Consider the following 23,664-nt stretch of genomic DNA (forward strand, 5'->3'; position numbering starts at 1 on the left):
TTAACGCGAAACTGTGTGCTTGAAATATACTACGCGCGATCTCCGCTACCAAGCTAGTGGTGTTAACCCTTAACTGCGATCATACGTGCTAAGATCTGCATTCTTGTCAACTTTTATGCTTTCTACATATGCTATTACTTAGTATACATTTGAATCTGCTAAGCAAATTCACTTATGCCAATGTATAAGGAGGAGAGAGAAATAGTACTTATCTGCTTGAAGAGCAGTAAAAGAAGAGGAGGAGCTCAGAGACAAGATGTGGTCATAGCTGATCATGGAGGGATATGGACTACAGAGACAATGGAGATTATAGTTTAAAGAAGGAAAAGCCACTTTGGACATTTTACAGTGTTTTGTTATTGGTTTGTTGAAACTGCTGAGGAGTAGTAATAAAAGAAATTGAAGCATAATGCTCGCCTCCAGTCTTGTCATAGCATTGGTGTGTATTGCTAGTCAAATGAATGGTACACATTTTACTGACCTCAGAATGATGAACTGCTGAATGAACATGCTGGGATTCGAACTTGTGACCATGTGGTCAAACACAGGACCCTATAGCGGATGCAGTACTCCAATGGCTTGCACTGTTTTCATATGTAACAGCCAGTGCCATGCAGGCTTCCAAATATCCGGAAACAGGAAGTGCATATACCTGACAGCCTTCACCATTCACAGAGCCCATAAAGAATGAGACATTTCTGGAAACAGGAAGTTAATAAACCTGACAGCCCTCACCATTCACAGAGCCCATACACAATGAGGCACTGGAGGGAGTTCTGGGAAACCTCTGTCATCCCTGGGCCATGACTTGTGAAAAAGAGACCTTAGGTTGCAGTATGCAACCATTCTTAACCTGAGTTTAAAATACCAGCCTGATGCTAGCTAGAGTGGAATACAACATTTAGGTCTTAATATGATGAATAATTCAAACGCTCATTCATTACTTATTTAATAACATTGCTTTTCCGATTCCCAATATGTGTCAAACTTTATTTTAGGTAATGAAAAGGTGTTACTGAACACGGATGCCCGCAAAAAGCAAAAGAGCCATACTACCGCCAAGTCAGGTGAGTATAAACTGAACTACAGAAGCCCATCAAAAGGAAACATGTTTATGTGTTTTAGTGTGTGCGTTTGATATGTGCACGAGGTATAAGAAGAATGTTGATCATTTACCGAAAACATTTCTGAAAATATGTATTTGGGAATTACTGGAAGATTCTGTGTTGTTTCTGTTTTTGGTGATTTGCATTTAAAGTGCCAAGCAATGGCATCATGGTAGCTCAGCATAGAGAGTCCCCAGTGGTTTACAACTTTAAACCCTCCAAATGTTTTGTATTATAGCTCCAATCAGTCCCAGCTAGCATAAACTGTGAGGGATCATGGGGGCTGTAGTCCAAAACGTCTGGAGTACTACAGTTTGCAGACCCTGAAACAGTATCGATAATGAGCACAAAGACATATGGCAGGGGTGTCCTTTGCCCTGAAGGGTTCGAATTTTAGGTGCAGTATCTTGAAGGTAATTTAAACAATAGCCTATGCACATTTGTTAGGCAGAATCCTGAGCAGTTCCCTTAGGGAGCACTACAGAAGATTAAGACTACAGGTGAGAGCAATAAATCCCCTTTGGTATCAGTCCGTACCACAAAGATTTAGTTGGTAGCTGTGGCTGAGCAGTCAGACTTATCTCAAGAGGGAGATGAGCAGTATTCAGGGTTTACACAATAGGCCTTCAGCACTGTGGAACAAGGAAACACTGACCAAAGCTTTGTAGTAAAAAGAATATATATATTTATTTTATACACTTCTAGTTAAACACAACTATCACAGTTCTTAAGCAAGTTAAATTTGGTCAAAGAAAGTATACACAACTCCCTAGTTAAATTGTAGACAAGTTTGAGCAAGCGTCTAAACTGAGCAAAACGGCACCGTGAAAACCAAACACAAATGGCACAAGGGAGGGAAAGCACAAGTTATACAGAAATATCTTCTTACACACCCTAGCAACACTCCCCATCAGTTTGTGGACCAGTTTAAGCAAGGCAGTACATCAGTATAGAAAATACTTAAATGAAAACTGAGCAAAATAGCACTTCAAAAGGTTGAAGAGAGGGGAGAAAAAGGGTAGTTATATGAGGTAGGTGCACCAACACAGTTCTAGTTGAGAATCAATCTAGAGAAGTCAGTTCTAACAAATTTAGCCAGAGTCAGTAGGCCTGTGCCAGAGTCAGTGGTACAGGGCGAGGGCCCATGAGCAAAATGGTCTTGTAGCTGCAGAAAAGGTGGATGCAGAAGGTGAAAGACAAGGTTAAGAGAGAGGGGCGGCCAACCCAACAGGTAGGTAAAGGATTTAAAACACCTTTAGCTCTACCCCGAAGAAAGGGCGGCCTGGCGGAACAATGTACCTTTAAAATGAAGAAGTGGCTCCTGCGGTGGCGGTTGTTCCTGGTCGTTCCTGCAGTTCGGGGGATCCAGCAGAGGAAGAGAGGCTCTTGTCGTGGAGGAAGGTTCGAGTTACTGCACTACCCAGGGATGAAACCAGCCGCGGTGCTGCCCGATGAATGAAAGGTACGCTCCTTTAAATCGTGGTCCGGGTGGACTAGTGTCTGGCTATCCGGCTTCCGAGTACAGGGTACTGGCGATTCGACCAAGGCAGATCCGGGAATGTGATTGGCAAACTGGTTGGCCCCACCAGCTCAAGGGAAGAAGGCTCTTTCGGATGAAGATCTTCTCTCGTCGTGTGGAGAAAAGTGGTGAGACGCTGCAGCAGGGCTTCACCGGTGGTTCAGTCATTGCAGATGTCTTTGGCTTCTCTCCTCTTCGGCTTCTTAGTTCCAGTGGCAACGTCTTGCTCTTCCAGTCCTCAGGACCCTGTTTTTATGCAAAAAGATCCCCATTCATATAGCCTAGCTGTCACTCACACAGTGGAGTGGGCATCTTGGCGGGAGACCCTCCAGCCTATCAAGATAGAGTGCAACATGGGTTGCGTAGGCAACCCTGTCCAGGGGTCCTACTTCCCCTCCCACACAATGGACCCACCACAGACTCAGTGGCGCCGAAAGGAGGGCTTCTTGGCAGAACCCGCCAAAAGGATGAACAAAGGATCCCCGACCTGGGTTAGGAGTTTAGAGAAAGGTACGAGAAAGAAGTTATATTAAAGTTCTGGCAAATAAAACCTACCGGAGTAAAGTTAATATTAAAATACACCGGCGGTATGCTAGAGGATGTCAGAAAAAGTGGTAGCCTCGAACAATGGGAAAATCCCATAGGAAAATATTCACGGTCGAATATTTATGGTAGTAACCACTGCCACCAGCCAGAAACTTTTGAGAAAGGGACTGTATGGTACCCTCTCGAAAATGAACATAAGGGAAAACCTATTAACCCTTTCCAGTACCTCCAGAGTAAGATGGGTTGTACTGGTTTAGTTCATAAAAATTGACTAGTAAAGTCAATTGGGATTTTACATGCCCTGGGAGACAGTAGTCAGTCCCAGGGTATGTAGTCTATGTTTGGGGGTCACTACGACACCCCTGTGTCACTGCACGGAGGGTGCTGTGTAACACATGTGAATAAAGATGGTTCCTATGGAGGTTAGAAAAACCCCATAGACATTAAACACAAAAATAGCCTAGAGTGGGAAAAAGAGTCTCACTCTTAGCAGGAGAAAAAAACAAACCCTTCAAATCCAGCAAAGCTGCTGGGGGACTCTATAGGTAAGGGAAATTAGCCATAGAATGAGAATTCTCCCTAACAACATTCTGTTGTGCAGGTGAAGAGTGTTGACATATCTTCAGGCCACAGATTGGTCAAGTTGCTTCCTTCTGAATGAGTTGCATTGTCTTTATCGTTGTTGGTGTTATGAGTAGAGGGCGTTTCAACATTCTACCCTGGATAGGACCACCACCCCAATTAGGTTCAGTCGTATTGAAATTGGATGAAGATGGTAAGGCCGTCAGACAGGTGTTATTTAGTGATCAAGCACAAGGGTGAGGGGTGGGGGCTGCGACTGTATCGGCCAGTGGATCGGTTCATTCCGCCATTACCGTGGGCCACTAAAGGGAGTTAAAGGGCAGTATGGTCGGCCATGGCGGCTTTATCGTCCAATAAATAAAGGCAACATTAAGTAATCGAAAAGAGGACCTCATAACTCCCATCCTCTTTGTCCCTGGCTCTAAGGAAAGAAATTCCTGCACACTTGTAGATGAAAAGACCCCTAAAAGGGCAAAGCAGGCAGCATAGTCCATAGAGCAGGCATCCACCCCGGGTGGTATACACAAAAATAGACCACAGATGCAGGGGCTAACCGACGACTTGAGGACAGACCAAAGGGAAGAAAGTGTCCAATGTTCAAATGAGTTCCAATGAGGCAGAAGAAATCCTTTCAGATAAGAAAGGTCCAAATCCAAAAGGGGACCAAGAAGTCCCATGAGATCCCAGCCGAAGCAAAGAAAGAAGGTAGGGGGAGACCAACAGGCCCATAGAAAAGAGTTGATTCATAGAAGAGTAAGCCAGGGAGAAAGCAGACGATCAATCCAAGACGTGAGGCACGAGCAGTTCAAATACACAGCTGAATCCGTAAACCAAAAAACGGATCAAGTGAACCAAACCACGACGTGAGGCAACAGCAGTACAAACAAACAAGCAGAAATCCCTTTGAAAGGTAGACATCAAAATAATAATGTTGAGCACTGGACCCGGATAAGCAAAGTCCTGAAGTAGCTTTTGCTCGAGTCTGGCTCCAACCCGGAAGCACAAACGCATAGGCCAGCCCAGCGCTGCACAGACACGATTCCACCCACGACAACATTGGACACGTAGTTTGTCTCCCAGGCGCCGGTGCAAGCAGCATTCGTGGTGTGCTGTTGGTAACAGACTCTTCCACGGAATACCGCAGGGTAGAGCCACGACATCCTCCCAGTGGTCACTATGCGTGTTTCTCCCTCTTTTTCGCAGACTTTGGGTCAGAACGGGGTCCCCAGGATGCTGATGGCGAAGGAGGGCTGTGACTGTGTTGTGTAGTCTCTTGTTATTTTCCACATCTTTCTCACTGACAGCTTTGGCCAACTGGTATGCTTGGTTAGGTTGTTCTTGCTGGTCGCAGATTTCAGATAGTTATTGGCAGCAGCCTCCTCAGGGGAGACAATGAAGCTCAACTGGATCCCTCCCAAATATGAAAAAGTACACCAAATACCATGTACTGTCATTTTGGGTGCAATTGTATGCGTGTGATTACTGAGACCCCCAGAAGTCCGACGGCTGAAAGTAGCGACTTTTTTTTCTTTTTCTTTTTCAACCACCTTTACACCACATACATGTGCGGGGGAGACCGCCAGAAGCCCACCCATAGTCTTATTACATCCCATACCCGCCCACATATATATGTGGTGTAAGGGGGGTCGAATAAAAAAAGTCTGAATTTTCGGCAGTCGGAATTCTGGAGGCGACATTTTGGTATATTTCCGTATGCGTGGACCAGGGTGTGAATGTGTTGGCTCCACTTCATTCTATGTCTTAATGTCTGGGTGCCCAGCGTGTCCAACAGAGCGTGAATGAATTTCTGGACTGAGCATCTCATTGTAGGTGGTTTGGAGAGTTGTAGGCTTTTTCATCCCATACATTTCTTTAATCAGTCTTGGTTTAAAGTTGGTCCCCTGGTCCGAGTGTGGATGGCCTGCTTCAGTTTATGAAGAATTTCTCCACTAGGACCTTGGCGATGGTGACAGCCTCCTGGTCCTTCGTGGGATAGGCTTGTGCCTAGCAAGTAAAGTGGTCTGTGATGACAAAGATGTTTCGAACTTTGCGGCTGTCAGCTTGCAGGCTCAGAAAGTCAATGTAGACCGGATACAACAGTCCAGAGCCCTGTAGGTAATGCAGGTAGTCCACAGGATGGGTGGATGACTTCATGGTAATGCAGAGGGCACAGGACTGACAGTAGTTCTCTAGATCCAGGACCAGCGTGGGCTAGTGGGAACATGCTCTTAGTAATTCTGGAATGCACTCAGTCCCAAAATAGCCATGTTTGTTATCAAGTGCATTGAGTGGCATAGCTATGCTGGCAGGAAAGCATCAGGCAATATAATAGGAGGTCCCAAATGTGGCGCCCCTTGTAGAGGATACCCCCTTTGATGACCAGGATCTATCATTCAATGTCTACATTCTCAGTGGTTGTCATTTTCCTGTAGCCAATGGGGACCTTCTGCTCCATTCTCATTGACACTCAAGATTGCAGTGAAACTGGAGTCAGCTAGATGAGAGCTTGACCAAACTCACTGAGGATCAGTCGCAGGAGCCCTGCAATGACTGTCTGGTGATCTCAAAGTATCTGGAAGGAAATTTAGCAATATTCCCTCCAAAACAATCAGTTACCCTGCTGTGATCAGGAGTGTTAAAGAGGCTGCTGCTGAAAAGGTACTCTAGTCTGCCATGTCGGGTATTGAGGCTGGTGGGACAACGTGTCAGTACCAGAATTGTTGACCCTAGTGTGGTAGATCAGTTGGAAATGATCTGTGGTATATGTGGTGAGGGTGACTAGCCAGCATTGTCTGGTGGCATCACACCTGGGGAACTTGAAGATGTAGGTTAACTGGTTGTTGTCCATCCACCCAGTGAATTTCACCCAGTAGAGAAAGTCGTACAGTTTCTCAGTCACCCGTTAATTGAGTGCCAGCATCTCCAGCTTAAATACTCGGTAGTTCTTCTAAGATGTATTGAAAGAGGCTGACAAAGGCAACCTGACCAGCATGATTGATGAGGTGTAGCGGCTGCAAGACTCCCAGATGATTCCAGCCTCCAGGTGGCCTCTTACATCTTCCACATCAGCTAAGGAAACCTGCCTCGATCTTGTTCAGAATGGGGTTTTGCCATTCACCCTGATGTGGTTCTCCACTGCATGTACTTCACTGATCTCCCAGTTGCAGGTTGCGGAGATTAGGTCCATCACTGCAGCTGTTCATGCAGTCAGTCTGCCTCTCTCTCCCTCTTCTTTCCCTCTCCTTCATACTGTCTCCCTCTCACTCTCTCTCGCTCTTTCTCACCCTCAATCTCTCTCTGGCAGATACAAGTCGCCAAAGTTCTGTTTTTGCAAGTCACATGCTGGAATTTAACTCTGAGCGATGGTTCCATGGACCACAGAGTTGGAGATGGAAATGAGCTATTTCCTATGGAGGACTTGTTTGAGAGGTTTTAAATTGGGAGCTTGATGTTCTTCAGTTTAGTTTAGTTTAGTTTTGTTTCTTTATTTGTACCGTGCACCAAACCCCGAGGTAACTGGGCGCTTAATCTTATGCAAGGTTGCAGAATTTTCCCACAGGCGAGAATAACAGTACAGTAATCAAAAACAAAACAGTGATAAGTGCAAGATGACCGTGGTTACAAGGTGGTCATGTATGGAGCAAAGCAACTAGCGCAAACAGTTATAATTGAGCCGGGTCAGTAACTGTTCCTTCATGGAGCTTGTTAAGGTACCACTCAGCCCTCTTCCTTCGTCTGTGACTATGGTGTGTTGCACCAACGGACCTCCGGGCATTTCTTCACCCATCACAAGTGTTCCTGGGTTCTTTTGTTCTCAGAGGCGGCTGTATCCTGGTATCATCACGAGTTTGCCAGGCAGGATGTGATGGAGCTTAAGAGTACTTTCAAAGAATACATCTTGTGGCTGGCGGCATCAAGCAGGACCTTTTCCACTAAAAAACATACCACAGTGTTGAGGCCTTCTGCTTAAGATGCTGGAAGGCGTAGTGTTGTGCCATGTTGGGTAAAGACAAAACTTGCAAAGTGACACAACAAAAGTGAAAAATAAAAAAGGAGGAGTGAAGGTGGTACTGCACCCAGTATGGTTTACAAGGGCCGTCTTATCTCTGAACAGTGCCTCCAAAATGCAACCGTTTGGGACAAGAAATGGGCCAGCAGGGAACATAGTTCCACTACTTCTTTTCGTACACTTCGACCACTGTTGACAAGTAATCTTGAGCAGAGCAGAGGAGGCCAAGACGCCGTTTGAGGCATTTACAAAATCTTTGATTAAGATGCCTGCTCAGGCAAGAGGAACACATATTCCCAGCAGGGATATTAGAGATGTTGAAACTAGTGAGCAGACTTTGCTAGCACCACCTCTCGAGCTCAAATGTGACTTCTCCTTGGTCTTCCATATATTGTGATTTATTGATTAACTTCATGTATGTGTTTTTGCAGCTTGCACTTTACTGCCCCGATTAATAAGGATGATTTGTGTTGATTGCAACGTCATTTTATTCTGAAGCATGCACTTTTGGGGAGCTGAGGGAAAAAAAGTGGATATTTGAAATTGTGTAGATGTTCTTGGGAGCGTGTGATTTAAGGTCAGGAGGAAAGCTATATTTTTTAGCGTCCCATTGTATAATTTGAAATAAATACATGATTTATGTAGAAAGTATCCTTCATTCACCCCCTTGTTCATATGGTTAGTCTGTTCCCCCATAATGAAGGATTAGGGGGATACCTACCTTCTTTGTCTCCTGTAGTAGACGTGTGGCATGAGGCGTCAGGGCCCCTTCCATGTCCAAGGATGTGGCCGCTATTGGGGTGAGGCGCAGTTAGGCCTCCCTGTTGCAGTCTTTGGAAATGCTGTCAGTGGGGTACAGGCTGAGTCTCTCCCTTCTGTTGCTTTTTAAAGTGGCAAAATAATTAGGGCAGCTGCAAAGGGCTGATCAGGACTCACAGGACCAGACCGGCTGGTGCAGATCCTTATCGGCTCTTACTGAACACAAGCGGGTGAGGCTCTTAAAGGTGGTTTATGCTGATGCAGGGACCTATAGAAGCAAAAAGGATCCCCAGCATAAACCACCTTTAAGAGCCTCAAGCGCCTATGTTCAGTAAGAGCAGATAAGGATGAAGTGCAAAGAAATGTTTTACGCCATGTTAGTCCAGTTTTAAAATCACACAAAATGTAGGTTTCGCTACCTTTTATTGGACTAGCTGAAAATAGTATGGAAAGATGGAAACAAAGCATTACCTTTCGAAGTCCCACAGACTTCTTTGTCAGATGTTGCAGAGTAAAATGATTAGTAAGAGGAAGTCACACAACAGATCATTCTCAAAACAAAGAAAACAAGGAACATTGGCTGAAGGAACGGGAGGCCTGGAATGCGGGTCTGGAGTTGCTGTCTTATCTCTATTAGAAGAAACCAAGAGTGCTCTTGTCCCAAAAGAGGCCCAAGGTACTAGTACTTTTCAGACCCAGATCGCTTTAGCAGTGCGTTATCAGAATGGGAACCCAGGACAACCATGTGTTTTTACTTCAGTCCTCATAGTTCCAGGAACTCAATCAGCTACCCCTTCAGCAAAAACTATCCTGTCCCTAGGCGGCTTAATTTTCACTTAGCCGTGGGAGGACCTGAAGGGGTTTATTATTCTGTATGCTGGTGTGCCAGCAATAGGCTGCAGGTACAGAGCAGAACTCCCCTTCTTCTGAAATGGGCGCAAGGCACAATATCAGGCATGTGCTTTTCTCTTTCCGTTTGACTGTGATCTACTTGGGTCTGGGGTGCTGGGGGACTCTAGTCCCTCTTTCCTTTTTGTTTTCTATATGAGCACGCTGACCTGGGGCAAAGACACTAAAGGAGGAGGCCTCCCTCTTTCTTCTATTCATGCAAAAGCAAGAGTGTTGCTGCCCAGGTCCAGGCTAACTGTGGCTTCATCTTTGAGTGCCATTGCCAGTGTGGATAACCGAGAACACAGGGAGTCTGATTTCTTTTGTTAAGGTGCACAGAAGTATGCTAAAATATTGAAACTATAGTGCCTTGATTAGGGAATTAGTCTTGAGAAAGACCAAGGGGTCGAAACACGTGTTGACTATAATCATCAAAGGCATGTTTTCTAGGGCAACCTAGATTTGTAACAAGTATGATCACAACATGTGCATAAAAATCCCGGTCCCACAATTTATGGTTAAGCGCAATCAGTATTGTTGATATTTACTGTGTCACTATTATATTGAATACGTGTGGGGCAACACCTATGTCAACTGGGTTTGCAGCTAACCAACATATTTTTAAGATTACAGGGCTTCTCAGCGCACATGCACCCTGACCATACCCCAATCTGTCAGTAGCATTATGATTTAGACTCCTTTCTTTTAATTTGTTGAATGTTAAGTCCAACTTTTCCAAGCAGCAATAATGGGGATATTCCGTCACCAATAAAGAACCGGACTAGGTTCAGCAGGCAAGTTGTTGAATCAGTTTGTGGCTTTCTGCTAACCCTGCTCTCTTTCTCTTTGAAGGCCAGCAGAGTTCCCACTTATGGGAATTTGTGCGAGATCTCCTCCTGATCCCTGGAGACAACCCTGGGATTGTAGATTGGGAGGACAGAGACCTGGGCATCTTCCGGGTGATCAAGTCAGAGGCCTTGGCAAGGATGTGGGGCCAAAAAAAGAAGAATGACAGGATGACATACGAAAAACTCAGCCGAGCCTTGAGGTAAATCAGCTGTTAGAAGGGATCCCACCACTGTGTTGTCTACACTTGGCTGCCGCTTTTGCATTTCTCTATATTAAGGGTATCCCAGCATCATTAGAAGGACCCTAATGTGGCATGCATGTGCCTCACAAAACATTCAAACCAGTTAATGCATGTTTACATTTGGCACAGTTTTGCAGAAATGTTAACCAACAAATGAACATAATATACAGGAGAGTTGGATGAAAAGAAGCTCGATGAAAGAAAAGGATGAGAAAATAGAAGCACTGACTTCCAAAAATCAAATAAAACTTTGCTCGTCCTCTATCTGGAAGTCTGTGCAGGGTTAGTCACCTGCACCAGTCGCAACAGTGAGCCATCTTCATCTAGATGCTGATCTTTGAACAGTACAGTTTGGGAAGTGGTGGGCCCAAAGCTCAACATCAACAAGAACCTGCAGGAAATGTACTTCACCCAAAAACATACAGATGGTTACCCTGTCATCTTGATTTCTAAGTGATTCATTGTAAGTCATGAGGCCTCCCGCCGTATCAATGCTCAACATGTTTCCCTTTTACAGCTTTCCCAAGCCAGAGTAGTGCTGAAGAAACATGGCAACAAAAATCACATTGGCAGTTAACACCAAAGATCTTATAAATGAAAAGAGCATCCTCATAACATCCCATGGTAGCTTCCAAAATACTTCACAAAATCCTCTGACACTTCCTTACATAAAAGGGACGGGGAGCTGCCTAAGTGGGTGGGACCAGACTGATATGCGAATGAGTATTTCTCCTCTGTGAAAGGTACAGTGAGCTCAAATGTGGTTGTAAACCCTCCCGAGTGGGCACCTTCCCATAGAACTGGTAATTTGGTTGTGTTGTTCTCCGTAGAGGGCCCCCTAGACCTTTCTGTGGACTTCCTTGCACAGTTACCACTTAATACGGCTCAAAAGTGAGCCCAAGATATGGTGACCACTCTACATAATTATAGGAAAAGGCAGTGTATCTAGGTAATACCAAAAAGAGAAATATACATTTCTTCATAGCACCCGTAACAGTTATTCCCAACCTATAGCACTACATTCGAGAAGGCGCATTCACCAGGCGTTGGGCGAAAAATGTCCTAGGAGTCTCTCTCCATCCCAGACCAGCTCTATCTGCAGGGCCCCAACACGGATTGTCAAATCCCTTTTGTAAAACATAGATAGTCTACAGGGTAATGGTGCAATATTTTACTATCACAGCCATTTTAATTGCATTGTATGCGCTTTTTACCATCGCCATAACAGAAGCATAACAGCAATGCACACTGTATGTGAAAGACCAGAACCGCCGAGTGAAGCACAGACTGGAAGCATTGTATGGCTAAATCCCAAGTGTCGGGATTTAGACATGCAATGCATACAATGGCTGCAGGATATTGCGGCACAAGAATGGGATGTGCAGGTCAAATAAACATATATAGACAGTAGGGGCCTGATTAACAAAACGTTTTAAATGGCAAACCCCCATTGAGAAACGCAGTGCAAATCAGGCCCTATGATTCCCTTTGTCTCGCTTCTGCCCCTAAAGTTATCATTCTGTGGCTTGTAAGGCATGTTAAACTGGGTTCAATTCATTTTATGCAAAGCTTCTCCCTGAACTAAGAAACATAAACCTGTGCAACGCTCCCCTTCCTTTACTTTACCTGTATCCTGCTACCAGCTGTCCATTGGGCCTCCAAAATGTTCCCAAGTTTGCATGGACTACTTTAGTTTTAGGTGGGCTCCTGGATACATGGCTTGCAGCCCTCGTGTCGCAGCCCACAGCTACACATCTGAATGCACTTATTTCACTGTTTTCATTTCAAGTAAATATATGTTATGGTCATTCGACCCCACTCACCTGTTCTTTTAATGTGCTACTATGCAGTAATTCTTTAGTAAAATTCCTTCCTTCACTAAAGGTTAATGGGGGAATGTCCCTTCACTCCTATCCACATGTTTTCCCTCTATTAAGACCGTCTATACCATTTACCACGCCCTTCTTTATTTGTATAAGCTTTCTATGTGTTTTCCTTTTTATATCCTTTATTAGACATATATTTCTTTAACTCTGTTGAGGTGTGTATGCATTTTTAATACTGGGAAGGTACTCACAGCCGGCCTTCTTTCACTGAAAAAGCTCTCCCCGTATTCCTCAAACAGAATATAATAAAACAGAGAAAAATACCCAACCGAAACTTGTCATTTTACCGAATTGAAAAGTAACGAACACTTTTAGATCTAAACATTTTGAACGAAAAAAATACAGATTTTTTTCAAATGTGGGCCCCCGTTCAAAGCCCCCCGTTTCCCTTCATTTATAATCCCAACCAACCACCTCCCTTCCCATTTTAACCCCTTACACCACTCCCTATATATACATAAACATAAAACGTATTTTCTTCGTTAAAAATGTTTAGGTAAAAATGTTGTTCGTTATTTTCCATTCAGAAAAAATCACTGCACACCGTCCCATTCAGGTCCAAAAGCAAACTAAAAAAGCACTAGCAAAAAGAAGAGCTAGAAATACGTATACAGAAGCCAAAGGTGGTGGCTTTGCCAATGCTTTTGTAACAGGACCTTTACTGGTTATACATCAAATGGATGAAGGCACTTAACAATTTTATTACACCACTGGTGTATTTACAGCTCCAATTAAGCCATTAACTATCAAAATCCTGCTTAGAAAAAGCAATCACAGACCTATACAGCACACAGTCTGATATTGCTGCTTGATAACACTAGCTCAAAGAAAACCCAGGAGGATGTGGTTTGGGCAGGCGAGGGGAAGGTAGTAGGTGGGAATGGTTTAGGGATCAGCATGGCCATGGGCAGTCAGTGGGTGTGTAAATAGCCAAACAGCACCCACTCGCATTTCATCTCCCTCCTTTCTGTACGCCAATGAAATAGTTTTGGCTTATATAGGGTTCTTAAGCGCGGTCTGAGTTTCCTAGACACCTCAAGGAGAAGATCAGCACAACATGCAATGGCATAAACTAACATCTCAGCTCAGCAGTCGATAACTCTAGGGGAAGAACTGAGACCAAAGTGTATATGACTGATCAAGTTTCTCTAAATTCATATAAGCAATACATTTTTCTACAGCAGCAGCTGGCATGGTCGTATTGAAATTTAAGACAACCAAAACTTCTAAGTTTATCATAAATGTGCGAGCTCCTCTACTGAGAACGAAGGTCTACAATCACGTTTTAACCTAAGTGGCTCTCGTAAGGGCACAGAACAAATGGGATTCATTTTTGTTGTATGTCCCCTCACAAAATCAGGGTCAGGTCCCGTGTCTGGTGATAAAGGGTTCTGACCCTTCACATAAAGCTCGCGTATATAATGCAGATGCGATCGGATTGCTGGGGAAAGCTCATTCAACTTTTGTACTTTTGCTGCCGCTCTGTTCCAATCTAAGATTCGCTATGCTATGCAAATCCCCACCAATCCCAGTGATAACCATATCTGCAAGCGGGCCTTTTTGGCGATGGTTGCAAAGTGGTTGGCCAAGGGAACCTCTATGAATCCCAGTTATACATATGGTATCTAATCTGAAGCCATAAACATTGCTTGAGAGCAACGAACATCAGGGCGGTTCAACTTCAGTTCATAAGGAACATTGTGTAATCTCACAAGTCCACATGACTCCACATTATTTACCTCAATAAGATGGGCAGTGGATAGGAAGGAGTTGGGGTCTGGCCACATTCCATAACACCATTGTCAAATGGCAGCGAAGAAGATAACTGGCACCAGTGCAAGTAGAACAAGGTTGTTCTCTTGTTGGCTTTTCAAGGCAAAGGGGGCAGACAGGTAGAAAGCACCACAAACTGATCGACAATGTGCAATATTGGGTGATTACACCAATCAGAGGGACTACACTTGCCTCAGAGCACCCAAGGAGAGTCCAAAGGTGCTGACAGATAGAAAGGCCACACATTTCTCAGCTTTTTATTTGACTCTTTCATAACACTAGACCCAGTCATCCAGTGGTTTCCACCAGCACTCCTGAATTCTCATCCAGATTTCTAGCTAGGTTTCTTTCGTTTTAGCTCCAGCGAACTCAGCAGGTCCCACCACAGCACTTGCAGATCTCGTTATCGGCTTGCACTGGCTGATGTCCCCTAAATCCCTCTGTAGCCTCTGCAAACCAAAGATGGCATCTGAACTTCCCACAAGAAAATAATTCAACAGTGCCTTCAAATTCTAACCATAGTAGGAGCACCGGCTGAGCTAATATGGACGCCAGGCTCTCTACCACTTACCCTTTACCACTCTACTGGGAAAAAGCATTACAGGGCCACTAGCTCCACACCATCTGACCAGACCCTCTGAAAACCCATTCTCCTACCGTGCACTTTTACTGGATGCCTTGGCACCGAACGTCTATTCACCCTCACACAAGCAGAAGGGTACCCCCTGAGTCAAAGCTCCCTCAGCCTTCCAATATTACTTCAACCTCTAACCCTACAACAGTCCATAAATACACATAACACATTTTACATCACCCATACAGGGTCAGAAGTGATTGGTTCTTCCAATGCCTAGTGCCACATGGCCCCTAAATATCAAATAGCTACACTAATAGAGGCCCTTAGACAGCAGTGGACACCAAAGCGCTCTGCCCTCACCAGTGGCATGGGACTGCATGCGACCTTGATGTCTTGACAATTCATTCCACCGGAGCTCCTTAGCAGAAATTTAGATATCGTATGTCATGTGCTTTTAGAACATCGTTAACTAATTGTGACTGTTTTGTTTCAATTTCAGGCACTACTACAAAACTGGAATACTGGAGCGCGTTGAGAGAAGGCTTGTGTACAAGTTTGGAAAAAACGCATATGGCTGGCAGGATGGAAAACAATGACCTGAGAAGGGCACTAAAGACTTCAGTAGCAGCGGTTGCTACTCTAAAAGACTAGAGTGCAGTGCCCAGTGGGCACACATGTTTGCCAGGGTGTTTGTGAAATGAAGTCTAGAAATCGTCCACGAAAGAATGCAGAGGGACCACCTGCAGTGTAGGGACATTTCCTCAGATGAAGATCTTTGGAAACGCTAACATTAGCACATTATATACCAATGAAAGAACCTCGGCATCTCTGCTGGGCCTGTGTCTTTTTCTCTTCCACAATGGACTTCAAAACCAAGAGTTCAAGAAATAAGCTTGAATGGACCAGTCTCAACCATCATCACTGAGAAGGAAGACCCAAGCCACCTGGAGTGTCTCTGTCCCGCCACAGTGGATGAGAAAATCTGGTGAATTCACTAAACAGCGGAGAAAGAATCCATCTGACGTTTTTCCATGGATACGCAGAACGTGATGACATAAAAAGACCAACCTATCCTTGCCAACTATAGCATCTGAAACCTTAGTCTCCATTTAACCCCCGACTCTGGTTGCTCCTTATGTGTCAACAGTGGTTTAAACGTCCAACCCTTGTTCGCGCCATCCAAAGTCTCCCAAACACAGGTGAGCTCTTGGTGTAGCATGGCCTCAATGGGATTGACCCGAGCCATGGGATGAGGCAGCACCTACAATTGCGATAATGAGGCTGAAGCCCCTTCCACCATGGGACCATGACCAGCACGGACTCTCCTCCCGTCTTGCCTAGTGATCCCCCCAAGTTGAAAATGTTAAGACCTGAACAGCGTTCAAAATGTTTCTTAAAAATGAAGTAGCATAACTGTGTTTTTTGATGGAAGAAAACAGTGGGTTAGGGGTTTGGTCAGGGGGAAGTGGAGAAAGAACAGAGTCAATATTCCCCTGCATTTATTTTCTTATCCTTCTTCATATGTCAAACATGTTAGTCAACTACATACTGGGGGATTGTGAAGTTTTCCGCCTGAAAATTTTATTAAAAAACAGACATTATAAACCACTTTGGGTCTTCTTTGTGGAGGGTGCATATGATTTCAAAGTTTAAAACCCCTCATTTTACCAATCTGTTGCTGCAAATTCATTGTCAGTCATCGCCATGGATATTTTGTGTTGAAATCCTTTAGTTCAGTGAGACCATAACAAGTTTACAAATTTAAAACACACTAAAATGTACAGTATATATCATAAAAACGAAAAATTCATACACAGCAATTTAAACATTTCACACGCAACACCCAAGCAGAGGCTAAATACTTTATTAATAGAACTATGCAGTTTTCATCCCTTGTTATTTTCAGCAGCCTATAGGCCACAACAACAGTCCTCGTTTGCCACTGAACAAATAACGGTCTTAAATAATGTCTCCTTGTGGAGATGTATTAGCGGAAAATACAAATAAAGTGCACAGCATCTCCCACCAAGGTGGTACAGAATCCTTTTACAAGGGATATCTAGATAAGATTCCAATACAAAAACACTTTTCAACTCTAAAAATGCAACCACTACCTTTGCCCCTTTATTGTTTGCATTTCTCCTTTAAAAACCGTTTGTCATACGCCTCCCTCAAAACAAGTTTATAGTTATGTCCCAACGAAAGGGGTCATTCCACAACTGAGGATGGTCCAGCAATATGGCCATATTTTCATTAAATTATGGCCATGAAAGACCTGTTGCAGCAATCTGATGCAGCATGTCACTCATTCCCTCCTAGTAAACTACAAGTTCACTTGTATGCCATATTTACCGCCGGCATAGTCGCAACTTTATCAAATACTCCAGACCATACCAACCCAGCTGAAGTTTGATCAGCAAATTCAGAGCACTTTTGGGAAGGTTAAGGAGCCACTTTAGTAATCTGTTTTCATCCCAAACCAGGTCACAGGTATCTGAACATCCCCAAAAGTCCGCTCCAAATAACGCAGAAGGCACAGCCTGCATTCTATAAATTTCCATTGCAGGGGATATACGTCTACCTCCATATTTGTTGTTGAAGCTAATCAATGCCAGTCCCCTCCTGATCAGGGTATTTAAGCTTTTCTCTACGTGGCTGCTCCAACTGCATTTATGGCAGACCAATAGCTCCAGATAGACATAGCCTTCCACCTTTAACAAATTAACGTTCCCCATATCAAATTAATAAGATTTGCGCATATAATAGTTGTTAGGGATAAAGATCATAGCTTTAGACTTTGAAATATTAATTTGTAAGTCTTTATCCTGACAGTAGGTTGAAAAGGCAGTCAATTAGTTTTGTAGGCCTGAGGGGGTCTTGGAAATTAAAACAGCATAATCGGAAAAAAGTTAAATACCCCACTTTTTGCCACCCACTAGCGGTGCATCAGCCTCCAAGGTGTTAATCCCTAGAGCAATATCATTAATAAATAGTGAAAATAGGAGAGGCGGTATAATGCACACCTACCTTACCCCTTTTGAGATAGAAATTCGGGGAGTGTACTCTCCTGCATTGGCCCCAACAGACAACTGCAAAGTTGTTTTCATATAATTGGGATATTGCTGAAATCAATGCTACTGGCAACCCTATTGATTCTAACAAGTCCCATAATTGAGGCCTACCAACAGAATCAAAAGCTGCATGTAAATCAATAAAAGAATGATATAAAGGCATCCTCCTAAGCATAACATATTTGTACACCAAAAGGGTCAATCTGAAGGACGGATTTAGTGTCGAAGTAGCTTTCCTTAACCTCGCCTGAGCTGGGGATAGGATCCTGTTATCAGCACACCAAGACTCAAGTCTTAAGGTTAATGCTTTAGCGTAGAGCTTAGAGAGGGAATCTAATAGGGATATCAGTCTATCGTTAGAAGGGACGTTCAGTCCCCCTTATTAAATAATGGTATAATCGCCGAACCTTGCCAACTTCTAGGGATTCTGTTCCCCTCAAGAAATTCATTACAGAATTTTGTCAAGAAAGGTACCCACATTAAAGGAATGGTTCGGTCAAAATTTTTTATTTCCCTTACGGGTCGGCCATGTGTTTTTAAGCCTAAGTCGCTCAATTTTAGAAAAATTTCCTATGGACCTTACCCGAGTTTTCGTCCATTAAACGCACGCGAAAACAGGCACCAGGGAGCTGCCATTTTGTGATAATCCTATCATTTCCCCCATCGCCCTGGCTGATCTGCTTTTGCGGCACTAAATCATATCCCCTGCCCCTGAGCCTGACATTATCAAAACATTCATATTCCCCGCCTCTCTCCGTGACGTTACTGTGCTGCATAGGCAAACGCGCCCAGTCGTCTTCTACGCGACTTCACACAGAACCCGGAAACCAACACAGATCAGCTCACAACACAGCGCGCCACAATTCGGAATATGAAACTGTACTTTAAAATCAAACAGCAACACGGTAAATTTGGTAAAGTACATTTATTTGACATTAAATGTTTATAGAATATTCAGCAATTGACATATGAACTCCGAAAGTCATTTATTTTCTTTAATCTCTATCCGCAAATCCTTAAAATTTTATCGTGAGTCACGCACTGTTCCTTTATGGTACACAGGGTGTTGGTTTTCGTTCAAAGAGGCACTTTTGTCGCACGTTGAACCGCAAGGCTGTTCCATCAAGTAGGCACTAGGCCAGCGTAAAGGTTGATATGTTGCTTCTAGCCGCAAGTACCGTGTAAGGGCATATGGGCCCTTGGCGATCGTCCCATAACATCATCAGAATGGTGCAGTTGTTTACATTAAGCTGCAGCTGGCGGCTGAAGAAACCGTCTGCCGGTGTCTGAAACTGGTGGCAGGGGCAAAACGGGGGTATGTACCTATTTTGAAAACATAAAATTTATAATTAGTCTCACCAGCCGATCTTTATTAATATTATTCATTTTATTTATTACGGCCGAGCTGAAACTATTTGCTTTCAAGTATAGTGCAATGGAGTATGTTCGGCTCTAAAATCAATGCGAAAACTAACTAAATAAATCGAGGTTGGTACACAATGAGAAACGACTTTTTGTCTACATGCGTGTGGAATGTGGACCTGCATGCCCATGTGCCCGCTACAAGGACGATCCCACAAACCTTTTCAAAGCTCTTCATTCATTCATTTATTCATGCATCCATTCATTAATTCTTCATTCTGGTATAAAAGCGTCTAAAGAGTTACTTACATTATATTTGCAATTTCCATTGTGTCTCTGCGTAATGCAGTCCGTAAATCCCACTGTGCTCTTGACGATTTTTCGTATACTGAACTAACATGAAACTCGGTCTAGTTTAAGAATTTTCTGCCTTATCGTCTCAAACGTTCTTGCGCCCCCCAAACCCCCCTTCAAATGAAGTTCTTTCTGCATGGTCCCTGTCTCTCAAGGTCAAAAAACAATAGAACCTTATACTGCCAGTGCGAGTTGTGGGCCTCTTCAGGGCACGAGCTGAAAATCAAAGCCACTGACCTTCACTAGAAATTAGCATACATTCTTTCTTTGCAACATCCCGTAGTAAAGCCATCTGTGAGAACTTGAAGTTTCAAATCCATCTATGTAGTGCGCCTCAATGTGCAAATGCGAACTGGCTTCTCTCCCATCTGCAACGGCTCGCTTGGCGCGTTCTAAGGCCCCAATTTTGTCCTCGTTGTCTGCGAGCTTTGAAGCCCCAAAGAACCATAACTATTGAGACTTTTAATTTTTTGGGGAAGGTCAGGTGAAAGTATAAAGTACCCGAGCAGTTGATTTGAAAGTGAGATTTATTGTTTGTTTGTTTTATTATTTGCAATACGCAAGCCTCCCCTCAGTTAACAGTGCCCAGCATTTATAAGAGATTGTGAAAATTAGTTACATCAACAAAAATATATACATACACATATAGACAAGGTCAGCAATATGAGGTGAATAGAGAGAGAATTCAAAGATGGCACCCATGTAGTTTGGCACCCAGGATGGTGAAGGTAGGGGTTAGGGTTAGCGTACTTTGTATGCACACTGTACAATAAAATGTATTTACAAAAAGACAATCGTATTACAATTATTTAAACCGGGATTTGTACTTCACAACCAGCTCTCCATTGGGTGGACATGGCACAGTGGCAATGTTGGGTGGCAATGGATCAGTGCTCTGCACAGAAACGTTCAAAATTCCATATCTGTGCTTCTCTAATACAGCAACAATAAGGCTTTTGACAAAGTCGAACTCCATTTCCTCATAGACTGGTTTGATCACCCATTGCTTACTTCTTTTTGAAAAGGCCTTAGTGTAGCGAGGCATCCTTACATTACCCTTAGTCCTAGATTGTTCACGGCCGAGATTCTCGTTATGGGCCAAGACGGCAAGTAGAGTCCTATGTCTCATGCCCTGTATGCTGAAATGCAAGCGCTTTGGCCTGTACTTTAGGCACATATTGTGGAACACCTCCAAACCTCCTGTGTGACAGAATTCTGTCAGTCCCCTCAAATCTCTTGATAGAGTTTTATCGAAAACAATCTTCTCAATGGCTTGGTGTGTCGGTGAAGATGGATTCAACCACTTCTTCTTCCGTGCCTCCACTGGGGACAAAGGGCCATGTTCACATTGGTGGAAATGTAGGTTTTCTGACCAGCGGTGCACGCTGGTACGGTGGTGCATCAGTGACCGCCATTTTTCAAGTAGTATTTCCACTGACCCTTCACAAGTTTTGGAGCTCCACCAAAGATGGTTGCTGATAGACTGGGACCACTCTGAAATACTTTCCAAACCTTTTTTTTTCCCTGCAGCCGAGATTTTCTTATTGATTGATTTAGCAAGGTGACATACGTCAAATTGATGTTTAATATGTGGGAACTGCTCTCTCATTGTCTTGGCAATTGAAACGGGTCTGTCCGTGGCTATGAGGTCGATGTGCATTCCCCTCGATTGTAGATATTCCACTAATTTTATAAATCCTAGTTTCTCCATGGCCACTGAGGATGTACATTGTGTTACCTGCACGACCACCGAACTCACAATTTTCTTACTATCCATGCCCTGAAAGTGGTAGGTGCAGTACTTGGCAGAAAATCCAGGGCTGTCGCACTGTCCATCGCCAGCTAGCCTGAATCGTTTGCCTTCGAAACCTTCTAAAACTGGAGCCACTAAAAAGTGATGCAGCTGCACACAGTAGATTGCCTGCTGGCAGTTTCCCCAGCATCGGTTGTGCAGACCATGTGAACGTATGATGTAATCTACAGGCGGCATGTATTGTGACATTACTGCCTTGTTTTTGACGAGTCACATGAATCAATGGCTTCCCACATACTTTCCCTCTGACGGAATGCCCACATTTCAGCATACTTATAATATCCATCAAACAACTGTCGAATACTATGTATTTGCCCTCTTTCATTAGACTGTCATCCTGCGTCAAAGTTGATTCGGCCTGTGACGTTGAGGACATATCACCACATTTGAAAGAAATATTGCTGCTATCAAGTTCTGATGCGTCGGTGAATGCTGCTGCTTGTTCATTCTCTGTCATTTCAACATCTGTTACTTCAACATTGATGGGAGAACACAACAATGTCGACAGCTTTTTTGGTGGCAATTTTTTGGTGGGTGTAGATTGTGTGAATTGATCTGCGACTACTTCAGAGCTATCTTCAATACTTCCAGTATCATGTTGTTGCGGCGGTGCGGTCATACTGTAGCAATGGTCCAATAAAACTTTGCTAGATTCTCCGGATACATCCATTTCATGTTCTGGCCACTGGACATGGGCATTCCGAGTCTCAACACGCCGCGTCTGAATTAATAGTTCCTCCATAGCCTCCATAGTGTAAATGGTCTGGCAAGCAACATCTCTCATTCGCTTCACTGTCTGTGTATGTATAGTTCATAGACCCACGGGTAACTAGAGGACAGATTGGAAAAGGGATGTTCAGTTTAAACACAAGATAAAGTATAGTACAATTGACTGGAAAAAAACATAAAATAGTCCCCAGCACAAAAAATGTTCTAAAGTTATGAACTGTTTGTAACTAACCTTATTTTGGTTTCTTTTCTTTACAACTTTTTTGACTCGACCTTCAACATCTGCACGCTGTTGCTCTGATACGTATCCACATTCTCTCCTTCCTCTTGCGCTGCAACGACTATATTTTCTGTATCCGCATAGACAGCACGGAATGAGGCTCCATCGACTCTCTGAAATATAGTATTTTCATTACTGTGTATCGAAATATTGTTAGCGTAAAACGCACGTGAGAACGAACACACATGTACATCTCAATAGCCAAACACGATTTAAACATTGTGTGGAACAATCAAACGACAAGTAGTCGAGCTCTGATACCTAGTTCGATGGAGATGTCAGTATACATACCTCTGACTCTACATGGACTGCCACGAAAGATTGTATTGAAGAGGAGGCATCAGCAACTCCCTGAAACACAGTACTTGCGTTAGTATGGTTTTCAATATCGTAAACATAACACACACTTGGGGTCGACGGCACAGGTACATATAAAGAAATAACCACAAATGTTGCATTATCTACAAGAATCAAAGAATATTTTAAAATGATCAGATTTAATCGACTTATTTCTCCGATTTCTTTACATCTGCATCATCTAAATGTGATCTTGTGATTGTAGTGGAAGCTCCATCATCTCCCTGAAACACAGTACTTGCGTTAATAGGGAAGAAAGTATAGCAAATGGAATCACGTTATATGACCACGGTCGATGGAGCTGTCAGTATCCATACCTCATGCTGCTGAAGAATATCTAGGGCTGTTGTCAATGTGGTGCGCACTTCCGAAAGCTGTTGCGCCGATTCGTATCCGCATGGTCCCGCTTCCACCGGAATTACTTGAATGTCAGGCTCCGCATCAAGTGCATGGGTTGACAATTCATTAGTAAGGATTACAATATTGAAAACACAACACACGCTTGGGGTCGACCGCACAGGTACATATCAACGGCTAACCACAAATGAAACATGGTGTAGAACAATCAAACGAAAAGCGCTCCAGTCCTGATGATCACGGTCAGTTGAGCTGTCAGTATCCATACCTGGGGCTGCTGAAGAACATCTAGGGCTGTTGTCAATGTGGTGGACGCTTCAGCATCTACCTGAAAGACAGTACTTGCATTAGTTTGGATAACACTAATTATAACTGAAAACAAACACCAGGGGACGACAACTAAGGTGTATATCAATTGGAAAGCACTAACCAAACAATTGGTAAAATAATCACACGATACATACAAACTATTACTTGACATGCATAAAACAAGTCTGTAGCGGAATAGCCAAGTATGATTACCTGATACGCGCTAGAAGTGGTTGATAACTGCGAGCACGTGACGGAAGTAGCATGTTCTTGCTTCAGATTCAAGGGATAGTCAAG

General features: G+C 43.7%; 1 protein-coding gene across 1 annotated transcript in view; it reads left to right on the forward strand.

Moving 5' to 3' along the window:
• Positions 1-16,343, forward strand: part of LOC138505019 (ETS-related transcription factor Elf-5-like) — a 270,695-nt gene extending 254,352 nt beyond the window's left edge. The window contains exons 6-8 of the mRNA XM_069625369.1: positions 999-1,067; positions 10,262-10,457; positions 15,235-16,343. Of these exons, the coding sequence (XP_069481470.1) occupies positions 999-1,067; positions 10,262-10,457; positions 15,235-15,331 (362 nt within the window). The 3' untranslated portion in view covers positions 15,332-16,343. The remainder of the gene's footprint in view (positions 1-998; positions 1,068-10,261; positions 10,458-15,234) is intronic.
• Positions 16,344-23,664: the final 7,321 nt, after the last annotated feature.

The sequence above is a fragment of the Ambystoma mexicanum genome, chromosome 11 (assembly GCF_040938575.1).
Source record: "Ambystoma mexicanum isolate Mex_15411 chromosome 11, UKY_AmexF1_1, whole genome shotgun sequence".
In the NCBI taxonomy this organism is placed as follows: domain Eukaryota; kingdom Metazoa; phylum Chordata; class Amphibia; order Caudata; family Ambystomatidae; genus Ambystoma; species Ambystoma mexicanum.